Genomic DNA, 25213 nt, shown 5'->3' on the forward strand with positions numbered 1-25213 from the left:
TTACCAAACCCAAGCCTGTCCTAACTGCAACAGGCACCAGGTCTGGAAATTTGAAAGGGCAGTCAGGTATAAGTAAACAGTTCTTGATCTAGAAGAGGTATGGCTGTCTGTACCCATGGCAGTCACTGAGTCCGCTTGGGACAACCGACCTCCAGCAGAAACGAAGACGGAAGGCTTCAAACACCCAGGCCGCGGGCAGGTTTTCTAACACATAAAGGGCACGCGTCTGCCAAAGCCAGGTTGGTTTACTTTAGGAGCTCGAACTCATCCCAGCAGAGCACGAGGTTGGGAAGTTTCGAGGACCTGGTAGCTCTCTCTCCTGGGCACCCTGCGCCGCACGGTCACCCAGGTCCAGGCAGCGCCGGATGGACGGCTGCGGGACCTGCGCGGGGGCCGCCACCTGGCCCAGCCTTTCCACCCCAGCGCCGTCCACGTGCGCCGTGGAGCTGCTTTCCCAGCCCCCACCCGTTCCCCACACTCTGGGACCTTCGGGGCTCCTTGGAGACAGGCGGACGCCGCGTGGGGGCGCGGGGGGCGCGGGCTGCGCGCCGCGGGGGTAGGCGCCACCACGCCGGCCTCGCGGGGGGCCCTCGGGAGAGGAGGGCGGAGCTGCGCGCCCCCGCCGCCCGGGCCCCGCTCGCCGCTCCTCCCGCGCCCCCCGCGCAGTGCTCATGCGCGCGCCCGGCCTTTATAGCGGCCGCGGGAGCCCCGCTGTCCGCACTCTGGCGGGCGCAGCCGGGCGGTTCCCACGCAGGTGCCGGACCCGCGGGCGGGCGGGCGGGCGGCGGGATCCCCGACTGGCGCAGGCCCCTGCCCTCCTCCGCCGCTCCCGCTCCCCGTCTTCCTGCGGCCCACCCCGCCTCCCCACCTCCCCGAGGCTGCAACTCCGGTCTGGGTTCGGCGGGGTTGGCGCCGCCTCTCGGAGCGGCGGCTCGCGGGTCGGGGTCGGGTCGGGGTCGGGTCGGGTCCCTCCCGGCCGCGCGGCGCGCCCGACGCCTCCCCTCCGTCTCGCTCTTCCCAGGTCCACAGCGCCCCGACACCATGCCTGCAGCCTGGATGCCAGTCCTCCGCCTCGGTGCGTACGCGTCCCTCCCCGGGCGGGCCCCTCGGGCGCGGGGCGGCGGCCGCACCGCACGCGCTCTCCCGCCTCCCCTCTCTCCGCAGGTGTCTCGCTGCTGCTGCTGCTGCTGCCGCCGGGGCCCGCGGGCGGCGACGGAGCCGGTGAGCTGCGGGGTCCGGGGTCCGGGAGGTCCCGCTCGGTCCGCACGCGGCCCTGCGCGAGAGGCGGAGGGCGCGCACGTCGGGGCCGCTGCTGGGCGGGGGTCACCGCCTTCCCCCGCCCGCGGGGACCGGCGCTCCCGTGGGGCGAAGAGAGCCGCCCGCCCCGTCGCGGGTCCTCCGCCGGAGCCGAAGGGAGGTCGAGGCAGAGGTGTTCCCTGAGCCCCGGGGGTCTGCTGCTCCGGGTCAGGGAAGCCTTTAGACTGTGGTCCCCGTGAGAGAGAGAGAGGCTGATGTCATTTTCCCACATAGGTGGGCTTCTGGATGTCACGCTTGTGAAAAGCAGCGTTGGCGCTCCCATTCCCTGGCACAGTCTGAAGAGTTTGCTGTAGAGCAGAGGTTCCCGTCCGAGGGTGTGATTCTGTGTGTTTCCCTGCAATGCAATGTAAAGGACAAGCTCTTTTCTCAAATCTATTGTTTGCCTTTCCTGAAAAGTAGAAATGAGGATAAGCATTGTGCCCAGCTGCATTTTCCATCTCTCCCTGAGTGAAGTCAGGGTTAGCAGCTGAAAGCGCAGTCTCTGACCCACATTCCAATACTGCCCCTTCCTCCGCCAGAAACGGGAGAAGGATTTGGACTGTTTGATAATAAGCAGAAGGCTTCTGTTTTCGATAAAGATTTTAACTTTCCCGGTTCTCTAGAGAGCTCTCGAGCTAAAGAGTCAGTCCTGTAACCACCACCCTCCCTTCCCTTTCCATGGACTTGTCCTGTCTAAAAGTCCATGCAGGAGTGTCCTTGTTAGAAGCAAGCTACTCAGTTGGGCTGTGACCAGACAGTATTCCTCTTAGAAAAAAAGCGAGGTTTTTGTTTGTTTGTTCCAAGGCGTTGTGAATAACCACATATTCTTCCGTTTGGAATGGTTTTTAGTAACACGAGTCTCAGTTTCATATCTCCAGTAAGTTGACAAATTAATGTTTTCTGTTATCTTAGTACATATTGCCAAGACCTTTCTCTACCTAGCATCATCTTAGTAAAATTTTTGATTATTAGGATGACTGTAAAACTTGAGCATGTTAACAGTGCTTTCTAACAGTGCCTGATATATCTCTTTGGACAGATCTGGAGCAGAAATAATCAGGTTCAATTAAGATAAAAATGCTCCATTCTGATGAGACTAACTTCCTTGTGCTCTGTCCTCTGGGAGGACTGTTCCTTGCGTAAATTAACCCCATGGCTTTAATTTCCTCATCTGTTAAATGAACAGTTGAGCTAAATAACATTCTGTGAATTTAAGGATTATCGTACTGGTTTGCTTAAGTGAATGTGTGAGTCTTAAGACTCTGCGTTTGTAGAATAACTAAGACAAATGGCTCTATGTAGGGAGGGATAACTTAGATTTTCACATCCATCTGAAAATGTCCCTAAAAGCTCAATTCAGACAATACAGTTTTATCAGAGTTGCGATTTTTACATTTCTAGAATGCATAAATGTTTAATGACTAATGTTATTTTTGAGATCTGATGTATTTCAAATTATATGCTTTCAAACAGCTAGAAACGGGAAACTTGTGATACTAGATTTTCTGTGGTGCTGGAGACTAAATTAAATTGGAAAACAAGCTTCTGCTTCACTAAAATCTGGTGTGGAATGGTGCTTAAATCAGTATTCTTTGTAGAAGTGTGGAAATTTGGAAAGGAAACCTTAAATCCCATTCCCTAGTTCCTCCTCTGCTACTCCCGGAGAGGTCCTAAGGGTGCTTATTACATTCCCACTTTCTTTTCAGTTCCCATTGCTATCACATGCTTTACCAGAGGCTTGGACATCAGGAAGGAGAAAGCAGATGTCCTCTGCCCAGCAGGCTGCCCTCTTGAGGAATTCTCTGTGTTTGGGAACATAGTTTATGCTTCCGTGTCCAGCATATGTGGCGCGGCAGTGCACAGGTAATCACAAAGATAGCTGTGGGGAGGGGAGATGCAAGCATGATTACTTACTTTTCCGCTATAAGCCATCTGGACCACCTTCCTCCCCTCGTCTTTTGGTGCCAGTTGTGGCCACAGAAGATGGATTTAGTTTCAGAGTTTTCCTGGGTATCCTTGAAACACCAAATATACAAGGGAAGCTTTCTGACAGAGGGCAGATTGCATTACTTCTTGGTGGCTAGATTCCTGTTTTTCTGAAGATTCCTAATTATTTCATATATTATGGAGGGGGTTTTTTGTGTACATGTGCCAGCTGTTTTCTTAACTTCCACCACAAGTTGGTACAGCTTTACTCCACTTTAGAGATGACGGTACTGAATTAAGAGAATAAAGCAACTTGTCTATGTCACAGTTGTTGGCCAGTGCCATACTATCCTGCAGCAGAATGGGCAGTGTGAGATGCTTTTTTAAAAAATGCAATCCAAGGGCCCATGGAGTCTCTTAAGGCCCGAGTTGTTTGGCACCTTTTTATTAAGTGAATTTCTGAGTGGTGGGTAACAGGCTAATACATTTGTATCCTTAGCATGCTTACGAAATTTGACAGCACAAAACTATTTCCCCAAGCAGGTTTTGTTCCAATGTAGGCAAGTTTTGAAAAGGCTAGCATTATTTTTAAATGACTTTCCTGCTAAACCGTTTTCTTGATTAATGAGAGCAGTAGACGCAGTGTGGCAGTATAAGTCAATTGGATGCCCCGAAAAGTGTAGATAGTGCCTTAGCTGTTATCTTATGTTGCAGGGGAGTAATCAGCATCTCAGGGGGACCTGTGCGAGTGTATAGCCTACCCGGTCGAGAAAACTATTCCTCAGTGGATGCCAATGGCATCCAGTCTCAAACCCTTGCCAGATGGTCTGCTTCTTTCACAGTAACTAGTAGGTACAATTTTACTGTTCTCACTTTTGGCAAATATCACCCCGTCCCTAAAATTAAAAAAAAGTTTTCTGCTTTCCTTGGTCAAACGTTTTTAATGTGATGGGAAAACCTGTGATCATGAAATCAACTGTGGGTCCAGCCAAGAAACCAGAAGGGTCACATACCGCACAAGCCAAACTTAGGTGAATAGGGAAAGAACAATTTGCTGTGACACAGTAGCAGTAGAAATTTAAATTGCCTATAGTCAGAATGCCTGGACACTTACCAAGTAACACTAAACTGCAAAACTGGTGAATTCACTTTTGATGATCCTTTTAAATACAATAGATGAGTTTCCATTTGGGTTCTCTGAAACTAACACGCAACACAATGTTTCTACTGAGTATCGCCATTTCCCTATTACATTTATCATCCAACCCTAAGTCAGATTCATAATGCCTTGATGATGAAGAAGGAAGAGGAAAACATAGACTTATCTTTATTTTAACAGAAGGCAAAAGTAGTACCCAAGAAGCCACGGGACAGGCAGTGTCCACGGCGCGTCCACCAACAGGTATGAACCGTGAAATCTGTGTGTCCTAGTTGCCTGGCATAGCGTTTGGGAATTATAAAGAAATGCGTTACTGATAAAAACTTTCCTTTAAAAACTTGGCAAAATACCTGATGAAATAACTTTTCAAGAAAGAAAAGTTGTGGTTCAAGGTTTCAGAGATTTCAGGCTGTGGCTAGCTGGTTCCATTGCTTTTAGGTCTGTGTTGAGGAAGAAGCATCTTGAGAGAAGAGTGTGGTGGAGGAAGACCGCTGCCTCGAGGCAGCCAGGATGCAGAGAGAGAAGCTAGAACTTGCCTGTTGGCTTCCTTCTCCATTTGTCCCCCACTCAGTTGAATAGTGTTGCCCATAGTAAGGGCAGATCTCTCTTAGTTTACTGTTTCATGTGCCAGTTATTTCTGCAAACAGACACATCCAAAAGTGCTTTCAAATTTCCTATGCATTTCTCAATCCAGTCAAGTTGACAAGATTGAGAAACAAGGTTAAAGAAACAAAGTAAATATCTTAGGTTTGCTGATACATTATGCACAGAAATACTCAATTTTTTTTTTTGAGATAGGGTCTCATTGTAGTTCAGGCTATCTTGGACTGACTTCGTAGCCCAGGGTGGCTCATGATGATCCTCCTTCCTCAGCCTGCCCAGAGCTGGGATTACCAGTGTGTACCACCATACTCCAGTCAGAAATATTGATTTATATTTTAAATTCCTTATACTTTTGACTGTGAACTACGCTGTCAGTTATTCTCTTGAAGTCCTATCTGACTTGACAGAACATGCCTAAGAACTTGCCACAGTAAAAGGACATGAACTTTCTACTGTTTCATTTACTTCACTAAATTCCCTTATTTACTGCACCATCATATGAATAAAGGACTGGTGTGTGTCTACTGTAAGAAATAGCCAGGGATTCCCTCTTTAAAGACTGTTTTAAAACTGGGAATTAAAACCAAGGAGCATGAAGCTGCATCCTCAGACCTTTTTATTTATTTTAAGACAGAGTCTTAGTTGCTCAGGCTGACTCCTAAATTGCTATCCTCCTGCCTCAGCCTCCTGAGTAACTATGTCTGTTTTAAAATCAAAGAAATTAAGAACTTTAGGCTCTGAGTTCCCAATCCTGCACAGTTGTGGGTTTGGGACTTTAAAGTCATAGGTCAGAGGTGTTTCAGATATGGAGGCCTTCTATAGTTCTGTATCTGTTGTTTGTTGGGGCATTGTTTCCCCAGTCCACAAAATCATAAGGAAATTTTAAAAAAAAATGTTTTCAAGAGTGACACTTCCATTGCCTTCCTGTATTCCTGCATTATGAGAGGCAGAGGCAGGAGGGTCTCAAGTTTGAGTCTAGGCTAGGCATTTTAGCAACTAGCAAGATTTTGTCTCAAAATAAAAAAGGGCTAGTGTGTAGCTCAGTGCAAAGGCCTTGGATTTCATCCTTAGTACTGGAGAAGAAAAAAGAATGACACTCCTAGCCAGGTGCAGTGCTCTTCTCCTGTTATTCTAGCTATTAGAGAGGCTGAGGCAGGAGGATCACAAGTTGAAGGCGAGCCTGGGCGGCAAGACTGCTTCAAAATTTTTTAAAAGGGCTAGGGCTGTATCTTAGTTGGTAGAGCACTTGCCTAGCATGCCTCAGGGTCTGGATTCAATCCCCAGTACTGTTCCCCGCCTCCAAAAATAGTCTTTATACTGCTAATATCAAGTGCTGCTTTTGTTTCAGGGAAACGACTAAAGAAAACACCTGAGAAGAAAACTGGCAATAAAGGTAAGAATGAGACATCCATTTGTGAAAATAGCATTTTCCCATCTCTTCTTGAGACTGCTAATGAGAGGACTTGTTTGATATTCACAGACTGTAAAGCAGATATTGCATTTCTAATTGATGGAAGCTTTAATATTGGGCAACGCCGCTTTAATTTACAGAAGAATTTTGTTGGGAAGGTGGCGCTGATGTTGGGAATTGGAACAGAAGGACCACATGTTGGCCTTGTTCAAGCCAGGTATCAACTCTGATAAAATGAGCAGTGACTGATGTCTTGAATGACAAATTACCAATCTGATACATTCATTTTGTTTTAGTACAGTCATGCTGAGTTGTTGATCCATATGCTAAGTCTTTTTTTTTTTTTTGAATGAGGTTTCATTTACTTGCCAGACTGGCCTTGAATTTGTAATAATTCTGCTTCAGCTCCTCAATAGCTGGGATTCGCTGAGCATGGTGGCGCATGCCTCTAGAACTCAGGCAGTTGAGACAAAAGGATTGTTGTGAGTTTGCATGGGCTACAAAGTGAGTTCAAGGCCAGCATGAACTGCATAGTGAGACCATCTCAAAAAGACAAAAAAAATTTTAAAAATAAACAGCTGGGATTATATATATGCATCACTGTGCCCAGAGTCATGTGCTGCTTTTTTGTTTTGTTTTGAGACATGGTCTTTCCATATAGTTCAGGCTGGCTGATGGAGATCTTCCTGCCTTAACCTTCCAAGTGCTCTCATTATAGGTGGGCACCACTACACTCAGCCTCCCTGTACTGTTTTGATGACTGTAGCTTTGTTGTATATTTTAATAGCCCATAAGGCAGGTCCCCTATAGTAATTTTCATATATTTGTTATATATGTATTTTTTTCGGTACTGGGAATCAAACTCAGGACCTTATGCTTACCAGGCAGGCACTTGTGCTGCTGAGCTATATTCCTGGATGTATGTTTATACACACATCTATTTTTTAAAGGGTCTTACTGTGTTGCCCAGGATAGCCTTGCACTATCGTGACTCAAGCAGGCCTCCTACATCAGTTTCCCAAATACCGAGGAATACATACAGGTGTATGCCACCACACCCAGCTAACAGTAAATCTCAGTCTTGATTGGTAAATGTTATCATTTATTATAAGAAAAATGTAACATCATTAATATCTTTTGTCTTGGTTACTTTTCTCATATAGCTGAAACAAAATATCTGATGCCCAGAATGAAGAAAGAAAAGGTTTACTTAGTTTACAGTTTGTGGAAGTTTCAGACCATACTCAGCTGGCTCCAAGGCGAGCTGGTGTGGATGAGGGGCAACTGTTTATGGTGGCTGTAACCACCAAAAGCAACAAGAGCAAAAGGGCAAAAGGATGAAGCAAGCCTCCTTCCCTCCCTTATATTGTATACAATCCTCCCGACCCAGGCAGATGCAGCATTCACACTGCCAATCCCAGCACTAGACAATGAACCAATCACAAAATCTAGATTCGGCTGCCTTTGAAAGGCCCCCAGGACCACATGAGGCTTTGGGGGAATATCCAGACACAAACTGTAACATCCTTGTAACTTTTTTCATTTTTATAATTTTGGTCTTAGTATAATTGAAACTGTCCCTTCTGACCAGAGACCTGGGTTAATTACACTCAGGCTGCTGAGTACATCCAGGGTCCACTAGGTCCAGCAGATCTAGTCTCACAGCCAGCTTCCTGTTTGGTACCCTGTGACCAACTCTGCAGCCTTCCACTAACCCTGAGCCCCTGGGCCAAGGTGGGTTTCAGGTGCTATACATACCATTTAGGCATAGCCTTTGGAACCATACAACCCTGACTGTACAGTCAGCTACGTTTTATTGGGCATATTACCTAGGTCAGTGGTGGTGAACACATGGCACACATGCTGTAGCTAGCTGGCTGTTGCCACTGAAAACTCTAAAAGGCTTGCCATCACTCATGTAGGTACTCTGAGCATATTTCATTTATATAATCAAGATAATAATTTGTACTCTCAGACATGATGAGATTGTGTATGTAATGTATTGTATTACTTAGGATATAACCAACCCTCAGTATAGCAATTATATGTTGCATTTCTGAAACATCCTCAGTAAATCACGTAAGGATGCAATACCTTAGTTGACTAGACCCATAGGATTAAAAACAGAACTGGGGTTTTGTCTGATTTAAAAGCTTTTTTATGCATCTAATGTTGCTTATTTAGCCTTTCCAATACTCCCTGGATAACTTTTTGTTTTTTAATTACAGTGAACATCCCAAAATAGAATTTTACTTGAAAAACTTCACATCAGCCAAAGATGTTTTGTTTGCCATAAAGGAAGTAGGTTTCAGAGGGGGTAATTCCAATACAGGTAAGTAAAAATTGGCCAGAGGCTTAATGGTGATCAGACATATAAAACAGTATTATGTCATTTTGGATAAACAGATGTGAAACACTTTCTCCTGGAGCTGAAATCATGACTAGGCCTGCATTTGATCACCCAAGATAATTATTCAATTTACAATGGAAAATATACCAAGGAAAGAATGGATAACAATTTTTAAAAAACAAAAACATGGGGCTGGAGGTTTAGCTCAGCGGCATAAGCCACCTGCCTTGCAAGCAGGCAGCCATGAGTTCGATCCCCAGTACCAATAAAAAGGAAAAAGACAAAAAAAAAAAAAAATTGCGATACATAATCTTTACCCGGGACAGACCAGAGAACACTTTAGAGAAATACTTACTTTTAACACTAAAAAGCAGCAATACCAACAGACTAATGAATGCAAGCATGGCAGAAAGAATTAAGCGTAGCACAAGTGACCCTCTGAGGAGACTTCCTGTTCTGAGTCCTTAGAGGTACTTAGCAGTCACCAAGGAACAAGAGCAGATGACAGGGGTAGGGTCAATTGATTGAGGTTAAGGAAATGGGAGGCTTCTGGAAGTGGAGGAGGAAGTGTGGGTTGTGAGGACAAAAAAATAGGCCTAAAGTATAACTGTTCCTAACTCATGTATCTAAAATAGACTCAAGTTCCATGAAAGTTAAATTCTTAATGGTGCCAAATTACTCTAGGGAAACAGAAATGTCATTTAAGAGTGTTAAATGCTGGTTGGTTTCATTTTCAAACCTAGGAAAAGCTTTGAAGCACACGGCTCAGAAATTCTTCACAGCAGATACTGGAATGAGAAAAGGGATCCCCAAAGTGGTGGTGGTATTTATTGATGGCTGGCCATCTGATGACATAGAGGAAGCAGGAATTGTGGCCAGAGAGTTTGGAGTCAATGTATTTATAGTTTCTGTAGCCAAGCCAATCCCTGAAGAACTGGGCATGGTTCAGGATGTTGCATTTGTTGACAAGGTAAGATGGGGAAGGGGTATCTTGAGTTACAGTGGTAGATTCAACTTTGGGCCTCTAACCAGTGCTGACAGGCCCTCATCTAGATTAACTTTGAACACCTAAGATTTGTTTTCACAATTTTAAAAAAACCATTTGATCCTTTTGAATATCTTATGTATTTCCCACATTAGGCTGTCTGTCGGAATAACGGCTTCTTCTCTTACCACATGCCCAACTGGTTCGGCACCACAAAATATGTAAAGCCTCTGGTACAGAAGCTCTGCTCTCATGAGCAAATGATGTGCAGCAAGACCTGTTATAACTCAGTGAACATTGCCTTCCTGATTGACGGCTCCAGCAGTGTTGGGGATAGTAATTTCCGCCTCATGCTTGAATTTGTTTCCAACATAGCCAAGACTTTTGAAATCTCAGACATTGGTGCCAAGATAGCTGCTGTGCAGTTCACTTACGACCAACGCACAGAGTTCAGTTTCACTGACTACAGCACTAAGGAGAATGTCCTAGCCGTTATCAGAAGCATCCGCTATATGAGTGGAGGAACAGCTACTGGTGATGCCATTTCCTTTACTGTTAGAAATGTGTTTGGTCCTGTGAGGGATAGTCCCAATAAAAACTTCCTGGTGATCATCACTGACGGGCAGTCCTATGATGATGTCCGAGGCCCTGCTGCTGCAGCACATGATGCAGGTGAGGTCCTTTTCCTTTGTATGGGCATGGAACTGAGAAAGGGGTTCTGTGAGTTTTGAGAGTAAATACAAACTGAATCACATACTTTATTTATTGAATAAATACCTGCAGTGTGACAGTGTTCTAAGAGCTTTATGCAGTATTATCTGACTTTTCAGAACAGTCCTGCTCGTCTCATCGTACAAACAAGCAAACAGACTTCCTCAGAATGACACAGCTATTAAGTAGCAAGGATTCAAACCCAAGCATTCTGGCTTCAGAGTCCATATTCCTATACTCTTTTTTTTTTTTTTTTTTTTTTTTTTTTTTGTGTGTGTGTGTGTGTGTGGTACCAGGGATTGAACTCACAACCTTGCGCTTGCCAGGCAGGCATTTATGCCACTGAGTTAAATCCCCAGCCTAGAGTCCATATTCCTAACCACTGGGTTATTAGAACTGCACTGAAAAACATGTGTTGAGGATTGAAATTACTGGTGTTTAGCTCCGTGGCCTAAGCTCTTGCCTGGCAAGTGCAAGGTTGTGCAATCAATCCCTGGTACAAAAAAACCAAACAACAAAAACAGAAATTACTGATGCTTATGTCTGGCTCAAATAGGAAATAAATTATACCTACAACTTACCATGTGATTATCCTATTTTAGTACAGTTTAGTCTGGCTTGAGTTTTCTAAAATGGTGAGGTCTCCAATAAAAGTTTAATATTACCTTGTTAGAACTTTTCCTAAAAAATTTTTCCCTATAAAATAATACACATTTACACTTTTAAGAGTATAAAATTTCTTCACCCCAGCTTTGGTATTTCTTTTTGAAAGGGCTTGTTCAGTATGTTAGCATAATGTGCTGCTGAAAGATTCCCTTTCTAAGGAAATAATTAACTTGGGAGAATCCACAGCCTTGCATTCTGGTATATTCCTGTGCCATCTCCTTTCACACCTTACTTCTTTTACTTTTTTATTTATTTTTAAAATTTTATTTAAAGAAAGAAAATTTTAAAAATAGAAAAGACAAGGAAAAAAGTAGAATACAGAATTCAAAAAAATCAACATAAAACTGATAGTTGATACATTACATACTGTCATCTTAACAATAGTTAAGTTACAGAATCAAAGCATAAAAAGTGGCTAGGCACTCAAGACATTGACAGTGCAATGTCTTCTGTTCAATTATCTTACAGAAATTTAGTAATATGGCCATCTATTGTACAAACTATACATACCATTATATCCTTTAGGGCACTTTACTTACCTTTCACTTAGTTATTATACTTTTTGTATCCCATTATTGTCAGTTAATTTTTTTATACCAGACAATGTGATATTTACTAATGTGAGTTATTTCACTAATGAGGATATTCTCAAGTTGCCTCAGTTTACCTATAAAGGCCTCAAGATCCTTTTTTATAGCTGAATAGTATTCCATTGTAGAAACCACAATTTTTTCATCCACTCTGCGGTTAATGGACATTTTGGTGGTTTCCTCCATCATCCTTAATGACTTTGTTTCATTCATTTCTATCAGGACCTCTCCTAGTGTATCTTTTATATTTTTATAAATACTGATGAAATATGGTTCATGAACTTAAATTTGTTCAATTTTACAAAAGGTGGCCATGGTTGTTTGTCATCCCGTGCAGAGGGTACAAACAAAATTCTGCCAAACACGTTTGTGAACCAAGGTACTACTGTACTTTTGACAGCCAACTGCTACAGGCAATTTAAACAGTATATCGTATTTTTTCATATTAGCAACTGATTGTGTTGAAGATGTACCTGTCTGTTGTCACTCTCAAACATAGTGAACTACTTTATGGCTAGCAGGATTGTATTCCTGCTAAAGCAAACTAAATTCAGATACATTTACCTAGTGATTAAATTTAAGGAGGGTAGGCTACACTATAAATTTCATGACATTATGTTAGTGAAAGTCACAAAAGGTGGAAAACTTAGCTTTTAGGGCTAGATCACACTTTAAAAAATTGTACAACTCTATAAATAAAGTTACTTTTCTGGAGGTGGTAGGAAGAGGTGACTGGGTGGTAATGATCAATCAAATTAAAACATTTTAAGTAGCTTTAACATCCTCTAACTTTGCTTTGTATCATCTGAGCAATGGATACCACTAAAAAGGGGAATAAAACCTGAAATAGGGAAAAAGCTATTTCAGAAACTCAAGATATTAAGATTATCATCTAGCAGAAGATAGATGGTAGTCACCCCCTAAGAATCTGCTGAACCAATACATCTGCAATCAGGACTGATGTGAATTGCAGTGGGTATGAATCCAACTAACAAAACTGTCACTGTAAATCAAACCATGCAGTTGTACTTTTAAAAGTCTTACAGTAACTCAAATGCAGATGGAATGATCAAAGAAACGGAAATTATCCCAGCTTCATAAAAAAAAACCCTTTCCTTTAGGATTAAAGACTAGCAAATTCTGAGTTTTCAAAGTAACTATAAACGGTTAACATGGAGGAAATTACCCACAGCAAACTAGACACCATTCACCAGACAATACAACCCGTGAAAAATTACCATTTACCCTTTGTATCATTTTCTCCTTTCAGTAACTGATTAGGACTTCAGTAGTATTCAGTTACAGATCTGATGATAGGCTCAGGTAGTTCTCATGCAAACCTCAGAGGAAATTTTCACTTTGTTTAACCATCTGTTTTCTGTAGGATTTTTGAAGAAAGGATACTGTGTACCAGGTTAAAGTTTCTATTCCTGGCTTACTAAATGTATTGTTATAGATACCCAACTTCAAGAAAGTTTTGTTTTTCTGGTATCAGAGCCTTCTGGTTTTGACTGCTCATCATGACTAAAACATTACCTAGCAATATGGGGAATTCAGTTTTTGAGAAATTAATAGGCAGTTTCTCTGCAATCAGGTATCAATGTATGTGTGATTTTATATGTAGAAACTGGATCTGTTTCTGATTCATTTTAAAATATTTCTATTGTAGGTATCACCATTTTCTCTGTAGGTGTGGCTTGGGCACCTCTGGATGACCTGAAAGATATGGCCTCTAAACCAAAGGAATCACATGCGTTCTTCACAAGAGAGTTCACAGGACTAGAACCAATCGTTTCTGATATCATTAGAGGCATTTGTAGAGATTTCTTAGAATCCCAACAATAATGGTGGTATTTTGATAACCAAAAAGTGCAAGATTTAATGTATAAATTGTATTCTTATGATAGTGAAATACCATAGCATACTAGGATCAGATACATTAAACATGTCAACAGCTATTTTAAGCAAATAAACATTCATTTAAAATTACTACCTTCTAGTTACAACTTAGACTTTTGACTGAGGCTTCATAACCTTAGCCCTTAGAAATCCAAGAAAGATGATCATGTTTTAAAACCTTAAAAGTTCTAATATACCTATAAAATGTACAGATTTGCAAGTGCCACAGCTCAATAAAAGAATCTGATACTTACAACAAAAAGCAACATTCTCTAATCATTCTACTGACTATATAAGGAAAATGAGCAGCGTTCAAGTATAAATACCATGACCCAAGTGTTTTCTTAAAACCAGTCAATAACAGACAGCTGTTACTTCATACACTAAAAACTAAAGACTATAAGGAAATGGGCATCATAACTTCTGGCTACTTTCATAACTTACAAATGAAAATATACAAAATAAGGATTGTCAGGTATTTTTCTATTTATATCCTTAATTTTGTATGTGTATAAAATTGGCTTGTAGTCAAAGGCGACAGCAGGATTTTTGAAGAGATTCAAATAGAAATACAAGAAAAATATTGTAGTTTGAATAAATAAAATGGCTAGTGACTTATTCCAACCTGCTTTTACTTTTTGCCCATTTCCGTACAGAGTATGATTAAATTTTGCATTTACTATGGCTCACAGATCAATCTGATCTGTTTTGCATTTACTATGGTTCTCAGACCAGTCTGATTTGCTTTTTTTCAAATCACACAATACTAAGTATATTTTTCATTTATTTACTGAATGCCTACTGTTTTTAGGCATATGCAGGCATTACTAGGTGAAGCACTATGCTTTTGAGTATTTGCTTCAAGAGAAATGTTTTATAAGTTGTGTCACTTTTACTTAAGTGTGTTTGTGAGACTCATGCCTAAGTAGAACATCAGAACTCCCTTAAGATAATTAATTCAGAGGGCCTCTTTCTTTCACATAGAGGTGCTCTATCACCCCATCTTGCTGGTCTTTAAAAACAGATTCTGTCTCATCACCCACCTGTGCACCCTACCTTGCTTCAAATACACTCCTTCTAATTGAAACTTTACAACCAAACAGTAAGGTATTAACTGGTTGGAGTAATACTCCAGTAAATCTTTTCAATCTAACAATTATTTAGCCCATGCAAAGAGAATAAAAGAATATGTATGGGAGGATACAGAATTTTACCTTGGATAGTACAAAAAATTTTCATCTGATGAAAGGGCAATGAAGGCAATAATTTCCCTCTTTCCCTTTAACAAAAGAGTTTCCCTCCACAAGTACACAGACCTCAGATTCTCAGCCAGGCATACCAAAATAAACTTTATTTATTTAGAAGATTAGGGTGTCTCGCTGCGTAGCTCAGGGTGGTCTCAAACTTACACAGTCCTCCTGCTTCAGCCTTCCCAAGTGATACAAGGACAAACAAACATGAAACAATAAAACCTTGAAACCTGGAAAATCTAAAGCTAATACTTTCACTGACTTTTATAGGAATAAACAAAAACCAGAACTTCAAGTTACTTTCAATTCCTGTAAAACAGGATAAAGAGTTAATAAAAGGAGGTAAAAGAATTTTAAAAAACATGGACCACAACTTTAGTGGACATGCCTAAATTTCAAATACACTAGCTTATTTATAATTTTAATACATTAAATGCCCCTCTTCTAATTCAATTTACACCTGCCTTCAAAGAAAGGATATATTACCTATTGGAAGAAAAAGTTTAACATAATAAACTTATTTATAAAGGACAACTTTTAACTAATGAGTAATGTAGTTTATTCTTTACTGAATTTTTTTATGAAAATAGGTATGGGTAGACAGGACATCATTAACTGAAATTCAGATTTAATAAAGCAAGTTATTAAAACTATCTTTTTAAAAAAATCACTCTAAAATTTAACATTTTAATTTCAAAAACTTACTAAATGGAGTGAAATACGTCACAAAGAAACTGTTACTGTTCTAATCTTACCGTTTTACCAACAACCAGTAGAAGGATAAACAGCATAAAAAAATGACGGACTAAGAAACCACCTCCTTGTCCTAGTTTAATTATGGAGAATATTGCACTTTATTATTCAACATAAAATGATGTAGCCAGCAGTAACATACAGGTACACAATTTAATATTTATTATATGCATTTTATGTACATTATTTTTCAACAGCTGTACTTTTTGTGTTGTGGTACAATCTTAAAAATTTGCTGATTCATAGTTTGTAAAACAAAAACCTTACAAAACTCATCAAAACTCGCAAACTGATCAGAAAAGTTTTTTTGGAAGACTAGAAAAAATACTTTATTGTCTTAATCATGCATTACACAAACAAAATCTTTAGTTACACCATAAAATTAAGCACATCTAAAAAAATAAAACAGGGAAAACTAGTCCAAACACAGCAGATTCTGTATTCTGATTCAATTATTTTTGTGCCCTATTTGTAATGTAAATAAAATTTTACTCCAAATATCTTTAAATAAGAAAATTTTGTTTGGAATTGTGGTAATCCAAGATAAGTATCTTGGAGGGAAACATCTTGGATTTGTAACTTAAACTATAAAATATTCCATTTTTAGTCTATTTTAGACTATTCAAAGAATCCCAAAATAGATATACAGGTTTCTTTAGCACATTAATAAAAGGATATAAAGACCAAAAAAAAGTGAAATAAATAATAGGCCATTAGCAAGATGGATAATCCTTGATAAATAAACTTGTAAATACAGTAAGATGTACAAAATATCACATAGTGATAGGATGCCAAGATTAGTTTTTTAAAGAGTTCATTTGGAGTACTAAACCCCATGTTTCATTTTAATGTATTTAATAGTCCTTGGTTCTTGAAGACATTTACGTGATGAGGAAGGTGATTTAGCATCTTTATGAAGGACTTAACTGAGCTGTAGTAGGCAAAAGAAGAAAAAGTAGTTTATGGGCAGATGGTCAGTGAGATCTCTGTGTTTAGGGTTGTATGATGCAGAAAAACGTCAATACATCTTGAGCACTGTTGTGACAGGCTAAATATATAAAAAGACTTATAAAAACTAGAATTTTATCCAAACATTTTGTGCAACTAATGCTAAAATATTTTAAGTTTTCTTTTTTTTTTAAAGCAAAATAAATTTAAATGGGAATCTGTGGCATTCAACTGATAAACGTAACATTACTAAGAGATGAAAAAAAGCTACTCTTGGAGCTCACTTCCCCTCATCAAGAGCACCACATTCCTAACCCTAAGGCAGCACACAGAGTCCCCCCCCCAAAAAATAGAATAAAATAAAATAAAAAATAAAAGTCTTTGTAAGATCAGACTCCACATTGGCTTAAATACACCTTAAAAAAAATACGCTCAGTTCATATCCAGTACAATTACTGGAGTCCTTTTACTTTCTGTCCCATAAAGTACAGTAATTACAGTTAAGTCAATGACCCTAACATTAAGATGTGATTTCCACTAATTTATGCCTGCCCCAAATACCTACAGCAGGCAGATCACATGTAGTGTCATATCCAGTAACCTTTTTGATGGCAGTGATGCAGACCCTCCTTTTGTCCAAGAAAATCTTTTGTCATGATGAGAGTTTCTGTTGGTTCACACAAATACTTTTGCAAGGGCATCAGCTCCTGCACTGGCAATATATGCTTTTGAAGGATGGAAAGCAACATCATAAATTGATTCGTCCAATTTCTTCCTATGAGCTGTTATTTCTTGCACACATGTCTTGCTATCTAAATTCCATAACCTAATTGAACAGTCATGGCCTGTAAAAAGATAAATAAAACTCATTACTGAGTAATGATTCTTTGAGAAAGTTTACAGGTGGTACAAAGTTCAGACTTACTTCCAGACATCAAATAGATTCCATTAGGATCTACTGCTAGACTTGTAACAGCATCCAAATGAGCTACCATAGAATGGATCATTTTACCTGTAAACGTAACAGGGAAGATTAAGTTTCCAAAATACTAATGTAAGAGACAGAGACCAATGCAGCATCAAGCAAAAGTAATCCTTTTAATAACACTGTTTATTGTGGTAAAAATACACACAACAATACAAAGTTTACCATTTTAGCCAATTCAAGTGTGTACGATTCAGCAGCTTTTAGAATATTCACAGTGTGCAACTATTATGGCCATGATTCAGAACTTCTGTCACTGAAAAAGGAGACTATAACTATTAAGCAATCACTCCTCATTTGTCCCTGACAGCACTAATCTGCTTTTTCTAGAGATTGGCCTATTCTGGCTGCTTCATATGAACAGAGTAATATGGATCTTTTTGTGTCTGGCTGCTTTCATTTGGTATGTTTTCAAGATGCATCTATCATACAAATATTTTGAAGAGAATTTTAATTCTAATACAAAACTTTTCCATATAATTACTCTTAGAAAAGGCATCTATGTGACATGCATTTGACAGAATCTAGACAATGGAAAACATAATAATAGTGTTGCAAAGGCTTAAGAGCATTTAAAATTAAAATTAACCTTTTAGTAAAAGATCTTAAGATAGTTTATACACATGAATTAATGATAAACAAATCACCAGAAAATATACACCTAAAGCTTCTAGGATCAATTTATTTACTCTTTGAAACGTCAATTATTTTATATATTCAAAATAAGAAAGGGGAAGAAGGGACAGAATATATTACAAAAATTACTCGATTTCCCCAGATATTAACAAACTACTGCTCTGAAAAATGTCATTTAGTGACTATTTTAATTGAAGATCTGGCAAGCAAATGGAATTCAACAAGAAGTTTAAAAGTTGGGAATGCAGAACTGTGCTGCATAAGGACTGGGGCAAGGCACCCTATCCTGTCAGTATATGCTTTTGATGGATGGAAAGCAACAAAATAAATTGATTTGCTAGGCTAGGTAAGGTGGCAAAGGCTTGTAATAACAGCACTCAAGAGGCTGAGGCAGGAGGATCACCATGAGTTTGACCACAGCACAATCAAGCCAAGCCAAGCCAAACCAAACCAAACCAAAAACAAAAAGATTCACTGAAAAAGTGAATTAAAAAGCAAATACTAAAACAAAAAACAAACATTAATCCTTGTAAATTTTGCTTCCTGTTTATTCAGGAGAGTCTATTACTAAATTCCTCGCACACTCCTAGTGAAACAGATCTCCAACATCTGAGTTACAATCATTTTGCATGCCTCTGGGCCTTTATGACATTTTATATTGAGATATGAGCTCTGCTTTTGGTACAAACTGTTGATCTAAATTCAAAAATCACAAGATATTCACAATATTGAAAACTTTATTCCAAAAATTAGAATTGTATCAGCCAGGTGTGGTGATGCACACTGTAATCCCAACACTTGGGACGCTGAATTAGAAGGATTGCTGCAACTTTGAGGCCAGCCTGGGCAACAGAATGAGTTCAATTTCTGGCAGTACTAAATACTTATTAGTTAAGGACAATATTAATAAAGTCTAATAAAGTTGGCTCTCACTAACAGTAAGAGAACAGAAATACCATCTTACATAGTACCTTCAACTTACTAGTCCATTTTGGTTCAATATTACTAAAAAAGAACACAGCATATGAAATGACTGGCCACCAGGACAATAATGTCAAAATGTTAGGAGTTAAACTAGCATCACTAACTGCCTTTGTCACATTTGGGCCAGGAATTTAGCTCAGTGGCTTAAGCACTTGCCTAGTTAAATGAAAGGTCGTGAGTTTGATCCCTGGTGCCAAAATAAATAAAAAATAAAATGTCACATTTATGATGTTAACTCCTAAATCACTGACCTACTTCAGACTTCTCTTCTGAGGATGATCCTGTATCTCCTAAATGTGCCATGTCTTACACCAAAAACTTTTTTCCCCTGACACTAGATCTATCCATTTCTTATAGAGAGCTACAATTTTCCAAATTTAACTCAAGCCCTCCTGCCCGTCCACTAGCTGATCCCCACCATGGTATTTTAAGTCAATTCACAATTTATCCTTCTATTTCACATGGTCATCAAGTCAGTTGAAAACGTGAGTAATCCTATCAGATGAACCACACAAAGAGATGTACAATGCTGAATCATGTTTGATGCTGGCTTCTACTGGTGACCACATAAAACTTCAGTATTTAGTAATCCAATATATACGTTGAGAGCCAAGGGTAATTTAGAAAGGTGAGACGTGATCAGTTTTTTCACTTCTTGAACCCTGCTGCTATCTACACACCACATATTTAAGTTCCCAGACAGTTAACAGAAAGAATTGTAGATTTGGAAAAAATATGAAAGATTACACTGTCTTTGTTTTTGTCACTGCCCAAATTTTTTTTTTTTTTTTGTTTTTGGTACTGGGAATCAATGCTTGCCACGTGGGCTGTGCTGCTAAGCTATATACCCAGCCCAAAACAGAATTTTTATTGACTAATTCTTGGCTTCTGTTAGCAAAATGTTTCTAATGACTTATTTTGCTTTTTTTACAACTACTAAAATTCCCAAACCTCTCCTTGCCAATGTAAACTTTCATTGATCAAAAAGAATCTTCAGAAACACAAAGAAAATTACAACAGGATATTTACTAAAACAATTAAAAGAACTGGTATAATAAGGAATTAAACTGGGAACATGTACATGAATGTGAATAATTTCTGGTGCAATATGAAAACTATGAATATTTATTGTGTTCCCAATTTATTCTACTGGGTTAAAAGGATTTTTTCCATGAAAATGTATTTAATCAGAAAGATCTTACATAAGGTTGAAGACTGAAACTGCTATGACCTATATAATTTCCACAGAGAAACCTGTATAGATTGTTACCTGGTGCGATAATCTGGTCTGTAATAATGTTCCAATTAATATTTAAGTTTCTTATTTGAAAATCCTTCAATCCCTTGTTTTAAGCTGCTTCTCAAAATAGACTCACTAGTTCTCACACCTCTTCTGAGACAGAGTAAGCAGTATTTCGTATAGTATTCTACATAATAACAAATGAAAGAGAGACCCCCTAACAATACACATACAGAGCCAGGCATGGTGACACATGCCTATCATAGCAACTAGTCAGGAGGCTGAGGCAGGATGATTGGAAGTTCAAGTCCAACCTGGGTAACTCAGCAAGACCCTGTCTCAAAAAATAAAAGAGTTGGGGATATAGGTCAGTGCTGGAGTGTTTGCCTAGCACCCATGAGGCCTTAGATTCTGTCCACAGTACTGCTAAACAAAACAAAACCCACAAACATACATATGAAAGTATGACCAAACAAAAATTTGACATAATATAATTGATAAGTTTCCTTCCAAAAAGAAGGTAAGACTACACAGAAGATATTGACATACCCGTATCATTTGATTAATAGTTTTAAAAACATATCTAAAATACCAAACTCAAGAATGAGATGTTTTCTGATGTATTAATTCATAACAGGGTATGAAGGAAAAATTTTCATATGTGAAAGAATTTATAATTAAAATCACATGAAGAAGTAATAGGTAGAGGGCAACAAATTATGTATAAAGATAAAGCTTAACATACATTTAAACTGTGCTTAAAGCAAAAATTTGAGTTAAAATAGTTTAGGGCTGGGCATACAGCTCAGTGGTACAAGTGCTTGCTTAGCACACATAAAGCCCAGGGTTTCCTTCCCAGTACTTAAAAAAAAAAAGTTTAAGCTGGCAATTTCATGGCCCACAACTCAACATAACATATAAAAGATTAGCACTTTCAAAAACCTCAAATTTACCATGCTATTAATAGGAAGACAGCCTGCTTACCCGTTTTATTGTCAAAAAATTTGATGTGTCTATCTTCATGAGCAGTTATTGTAACAGGAAGTGTGGGATGACTTACTACTCTGTTAATGTGATTACTGGATTGTAAACCTGAAAAACAAAGGAAGATGGTACCTTCTTCAAACCTTCAAATAGAAGCTGGATAAAGGCCATTTTAGTCTTACCAAGATGAACATTGTAAGACTTCATGCTGATTATTCCACAAGTATGTAAGATCTCTCAAATACTAAACTTGAACACATATTTTAACTATGTAAGGAGAAAAGAGAATAGGGTCGAAGACACCTTAAAGACACTGAATATGTTTGTTTTGAATATACCATTGAATCACATAATATTTTACATAATTACAAAATAACTACTTATGTACTTACTAAAAATCAGAAGTAAAATTAAATACACTCAACTATGTATCGAACTAGTGGTGTAGTTGGTGTAACTATAAAGAACTGAACTATTCCAAGTAATATATTTTACTTTTTAAAGAAATGCAGGTCTCCTAGCTCTGTCCATTGACGAATACCATAACAATGAACAACTTAGGAACCACGAAGACCTTGAGTAAAAGGCCAATTGTCTAGGAACCCAGATTGTACTCTTCTAAATGCTATTTTCTGCCCAAATCCCAACCCAGCTCTTTAGAGAAGTGGTCGACCTGAGATCTGAGGTAAAAAATAAAATAAACCTAGAATATTTTATCATATTGGAAAACAAACAAGCTATTAATTACCAGGATATTAAGGACTTGCCCAAAATGAGGCAATCCGAGTAACATTAAATATTTGCAATGAACTGAAAACACACCAAATACATTTATATCTGAGATATTATGATACCAAAAAAGTACCACTTCAATATTTTGAAAACTTACATAAAGAAGATCAATAGCAATCTTGATTGTCCATAACGAACACTAACCCTAAGGTAACCAAATTATTGATGAAGGAACATTTCTGTACTACTCTAGTTAGTAAATGGAGAAGGGAAGATAGAATCATAAAAAAATTTTTAAAAAGAGTTCATGAATAAATGGACCCAGGAAATGATCAAGACTGAAAACCACAGAAAAAAATCTCAGATAGTAGTTCACAAATTATTTATGAAGTGGTCTTGCCAAAAACACTTAAAAATTCTAAAAAGAAAAATTTGAATTTGAATAAGCCTGAGTCTATAACCAATTTATAGGAAGCAAAATGACAGAGAAAGACATTAAGTAATACCACAGGGATAGAAACCTGGATATTCAGTCTGTGTAAAACTTGATAAATTAGCCAAATTCTTCGATTAAAAAAAACTAAGGTGGCTGGGGATTTAGCTCAGCGGTATAAGCATCTGCTTGGCAAGCACAAGGTCGTGAGTCTGATCCCTGATACCACCAAAAAAAAAAAAAAAAAAAAAAAGTAAGGAAAATGACACAGATGTAGAGGTAACTTGTAGAAGAAATGATCTTCCCTGTATTTCTCTTTAAGGAAACTACAGAACATGTATCACATATCACACAGCCATTTACAGAGACTTATTAAATCTGGATACTGGGCATATCAGGTACTTTTTTTTTTTTTACTTTCACTATATTTACATAAAAATTTCAAAATTATTCCTTTACTTTTGCTTTCATACTATTCATTCTGTCCCTACATGCCCATAAGCATAATTTGTGGAAATAGTACAGATATCTAACAGTAACACAATGAAATTTTGTGTATCCTGACGTCACAAAGTCAAAATATGAAAACTGGCTATAAGATTACTTTCTTTTGTGCAAGAATCCTTCTTAAGGTTCCAAAAAACTCAAGAAAACTTACCTGAATCTACCTGTGATGAAAGTATTACTAATGACTGTGATGTTTCTAAATCATAAATTACTGCACTACCAGTGTTGAAAGAGGTCACCATATGGGCTGGATCACAGCCTACAAAGTCAACTGAAGTAGGTATTCCATGCTCTGAAAATAAAAACCAAAAAGATAAAAGTGTAAAAACAGTAATTTTAAAATTCCCTTTTTATTTAGAAAAAGCAATTCAAATTTTCTTGAGAGAACACTGATCATTTAAAAAGTGTGTTTGGAGAGCAAAAATAAGCAACTTTGCAGTCATTTAGAAAGTCTTTACTTATAACATCCTATTTTTAAAAATAACAGATATTTGCAAAACTTACTTGTTCTCCTATTCCTTTTATTCCAACATAGAAAAATGTAAAACTGGCATTCTGACATTATCATCTAGGGAGACTGCTCACTAGTTCAATTTATAAGCCATATCAAACAGGCCAAAATTTTCAACTTGAACCTTGGCCTCTAGAATCCACAATTGATACAGGGATACCCTAAAGTTGCCTGAGCAGAAATTTCTCTCCTTAGTTCAACTAGCCAAATCGATGCACAATTAGGTAAAAATCTGGAGTCTAGCAATTATCTAGATAAAGCAAGAGACAAACATGCAAATTAATGTTTACCTCTAAGGCCTGGGTAACTTTGTAAAAGTTTAAAGTATTGTAAAAGTTAAAAGAATTACTAACATATCAAAAAGACACTAAAATATACCACTTAACTGAAGTATTTTAAAACCATTTTAAATACAAATAAAATATACAGAAGTCTAAGTAAAACCCAAAAGGCAAGTCCATGAAAACTACATACCTATATACATACATACTCATACAAATATCTTCAAAATGTAAACTGGTTAAAAGCTATCTTTAGTAAGCAAGATTTGAAATCATGAATGTAACTCTTCATAATTATTATGGTTAAAGACTTTTTCCAATGATTATGCCTGAATTCCCAAGCTGTGTATTCTATTCAAGGTAATGACTGGTACGTATGATTTACAGGTATGCTTGAAACTGAGCAGATCGATTATGCTTTCTGTTGTCTCTGTAAGTAGTGTCATTTGTCTATCCCACAGTTAATACAAATACTTATGTTTTAAAATTCTTTATGCAGTGCAGAGAATCAATTCCAGGGTCTACTGCTTGCTTAAATGGAACACAACAATCTTCAGGTCAAAAAATATTGAGCTATAGAGTGTATATACAAAGCACTTCAAATATAAAATGACTAAGTAACACATTTCTTTGGAATAGTAAAAAGATCAAGTGTTTTGCCCTTTTTTATCTTTTAATTTTTTTAAAATTAGCTTTTCTCATAAGACAGAATTTACTTACCCTTATCTCCATTGTAAGTGCAAATACATGGCAATTTTTCTTGTGGATTCCATAACCTAATAGTGCCATCTGCTGAACAAGACAGTAATTGATTTTTTATGCCACTATAGGCAAGACCCCAGACTGCATCTGTATGAGCAACTAAAGTGCCAGCTAGAACATTTGGCTCTGGAAAGAAACAACAACAACACATTAGCTAAAAGAAGTTTTGAATCTAAAGATAATTAACAGGTGGGCATGGTGATGCATGCTTGTGATCTCAACTTTGGGAGGCTGAGGCAGTAAGACCGCCACAGGTTAGAGGCAAGTCTGGGCTATACAGTGGGTTTAAGGCCAACTTAAACTATAAAGTGAGACTAACTCAAAAGCCAAAGAATTGCCTAGGATATATATGTTCAGTGGCACAAGTGCCTTCCTGGCAAGCAGGCACAAGGTCCCAAGTTCAATTCCTGGTTAAAAAAAACCAAAGGGGTGGGGGAACCAAAGGACAAAAACAAAAAACCCCAAAAGATATAAGTATAAAAAACACATATAAAATCACAGAAGATAAACCAAAGTATACATGACTGTGTCTTCATAAGCAGTGATAATTATGTGCTATTTTTATAACTTCTCCTTACCCCAAAAATAATATTCTTCTGTATTTTCACAAC

The 25213-nt window shown here is 38.5% G+C and overlaps 2 protein-coding genes across 6 annotated transcripts in view; one reads left to right on the top strand and one right to left on the bottom strand.

Annotated features, from left to right (window-relative positions):
• The first annotated feature begins 534 nt into the window (after positions 1–534).
• Coch (cochlin) lies at positions 535–13858 on the top strand. 3 transcript variants are annotated; one of them, XM_063259662.1, is made up of 12 exons: positions 535–556; positions 1022–1075; positions 1165–1221; positions 3003–3159; positions 3937–4070; positions 4562–4624; positions 6333–6377; positions 6465–6612; positions 8624–8727; positions 9489–9715; positions 9886–10402; positions 13367–13858. In XM_063259662.1, the coding sequence occupies exons 2-12, from the start codon at positions 1042–1044 to the stop codon at positions 13540–13542; spliced, it is 1662 nt and encodes a 553-aa protein (XP_063115732.1). In that variant the 5' UTR covers positions 535–556; positions 1022–1041; the 3' UTR covers positions 13543–13858. The 3 variants fall into 3 exon arrangements, with proteins under 3 accessions (XP_063115732.1, XP_005001438.3, NP_001166514.1); XM_005001381.4 differs by lacking the exon at positions 535–556 and adding an exon at positions 626–754; NM_001173043.1 differs by lacking the exon at positions 535–556 and having other exon boundaries at positions 1037–1075.
• Positions 13859–15676: 1818 nt separating this feature from the next.
• Positions 15677–25213, bottom strand: part of Strn3 (striatin 3) — an 84148-nt gene continuing 74611 nt past the window's right edge. For all 3 annotated transcript variants that reach the window (XM_063260784.1, XM_063260694.1, XM_063260742.1), the window contains 5 exons: positions 24561–24728; positions 23200–23340; positions 21377–21484; positions 17473–17559; positions 15677–17392 (listed from right to left, as the gene is read on the bottom strand). In XM_063260784.1, coding sequence (XP_063116854.1) covers positions 17223–17392; positions 17473–17559; positions 21377–21484; positions 23200–23340; positions 24561–24728 — 674 coding nt within the window. In that variant the 3' untranslated portion in view covers positions 15677–17222. The remainder of the gene's footprint in view (positions 17393–17472; positions 17560–21376; positions 21485–23199; positions 23341–24560; positions 24729–25213) is intronic.

Source organism: Cavia porcellus, unplaced genomic scaffold (genome assembly GCF_034190915.1).
Source record: "Cavia porcellus strain 051 isolate PalLab524CR breed Dunkin Hartley unplaced genomic scaffold, mCavPor4.1 scaffold_1, whole genome shotgun sequence".
In the NCBI taxonomy this organism is placed as follows: Eukaryota; Metazoa; Chordata; class Mammalia; order Rodentia; family Caviidae; genus Cavia; species Cavia porcellus.

What these genes read in the sequence shown, in the direction of transcription:
- Coch (XM_063259662.1), top strand. Translation starts at nt 1,042, where the DNA reads ATGCCTGCAGCCTGGATGCCAGTCCTCCGCCTCG. An exon ending in ATGTTGCATTTGTTGACAAG is followed by an intron (nt 9,716 to 9,885) that starts GTAAGATGGGGA and finishes TTCCCACATTAG; the next exon opens with GCTGTCTGTCGGAATAACGG. An exon ending in TGCTGCAGCACATGATGCAG is followed by an intron (nt 10,403 to 13,366) that starts GTGAGGTCCTTT and finishes TTTCTATTGTAG; the next exon opens with GTATCACCATTTTCTCTGTA.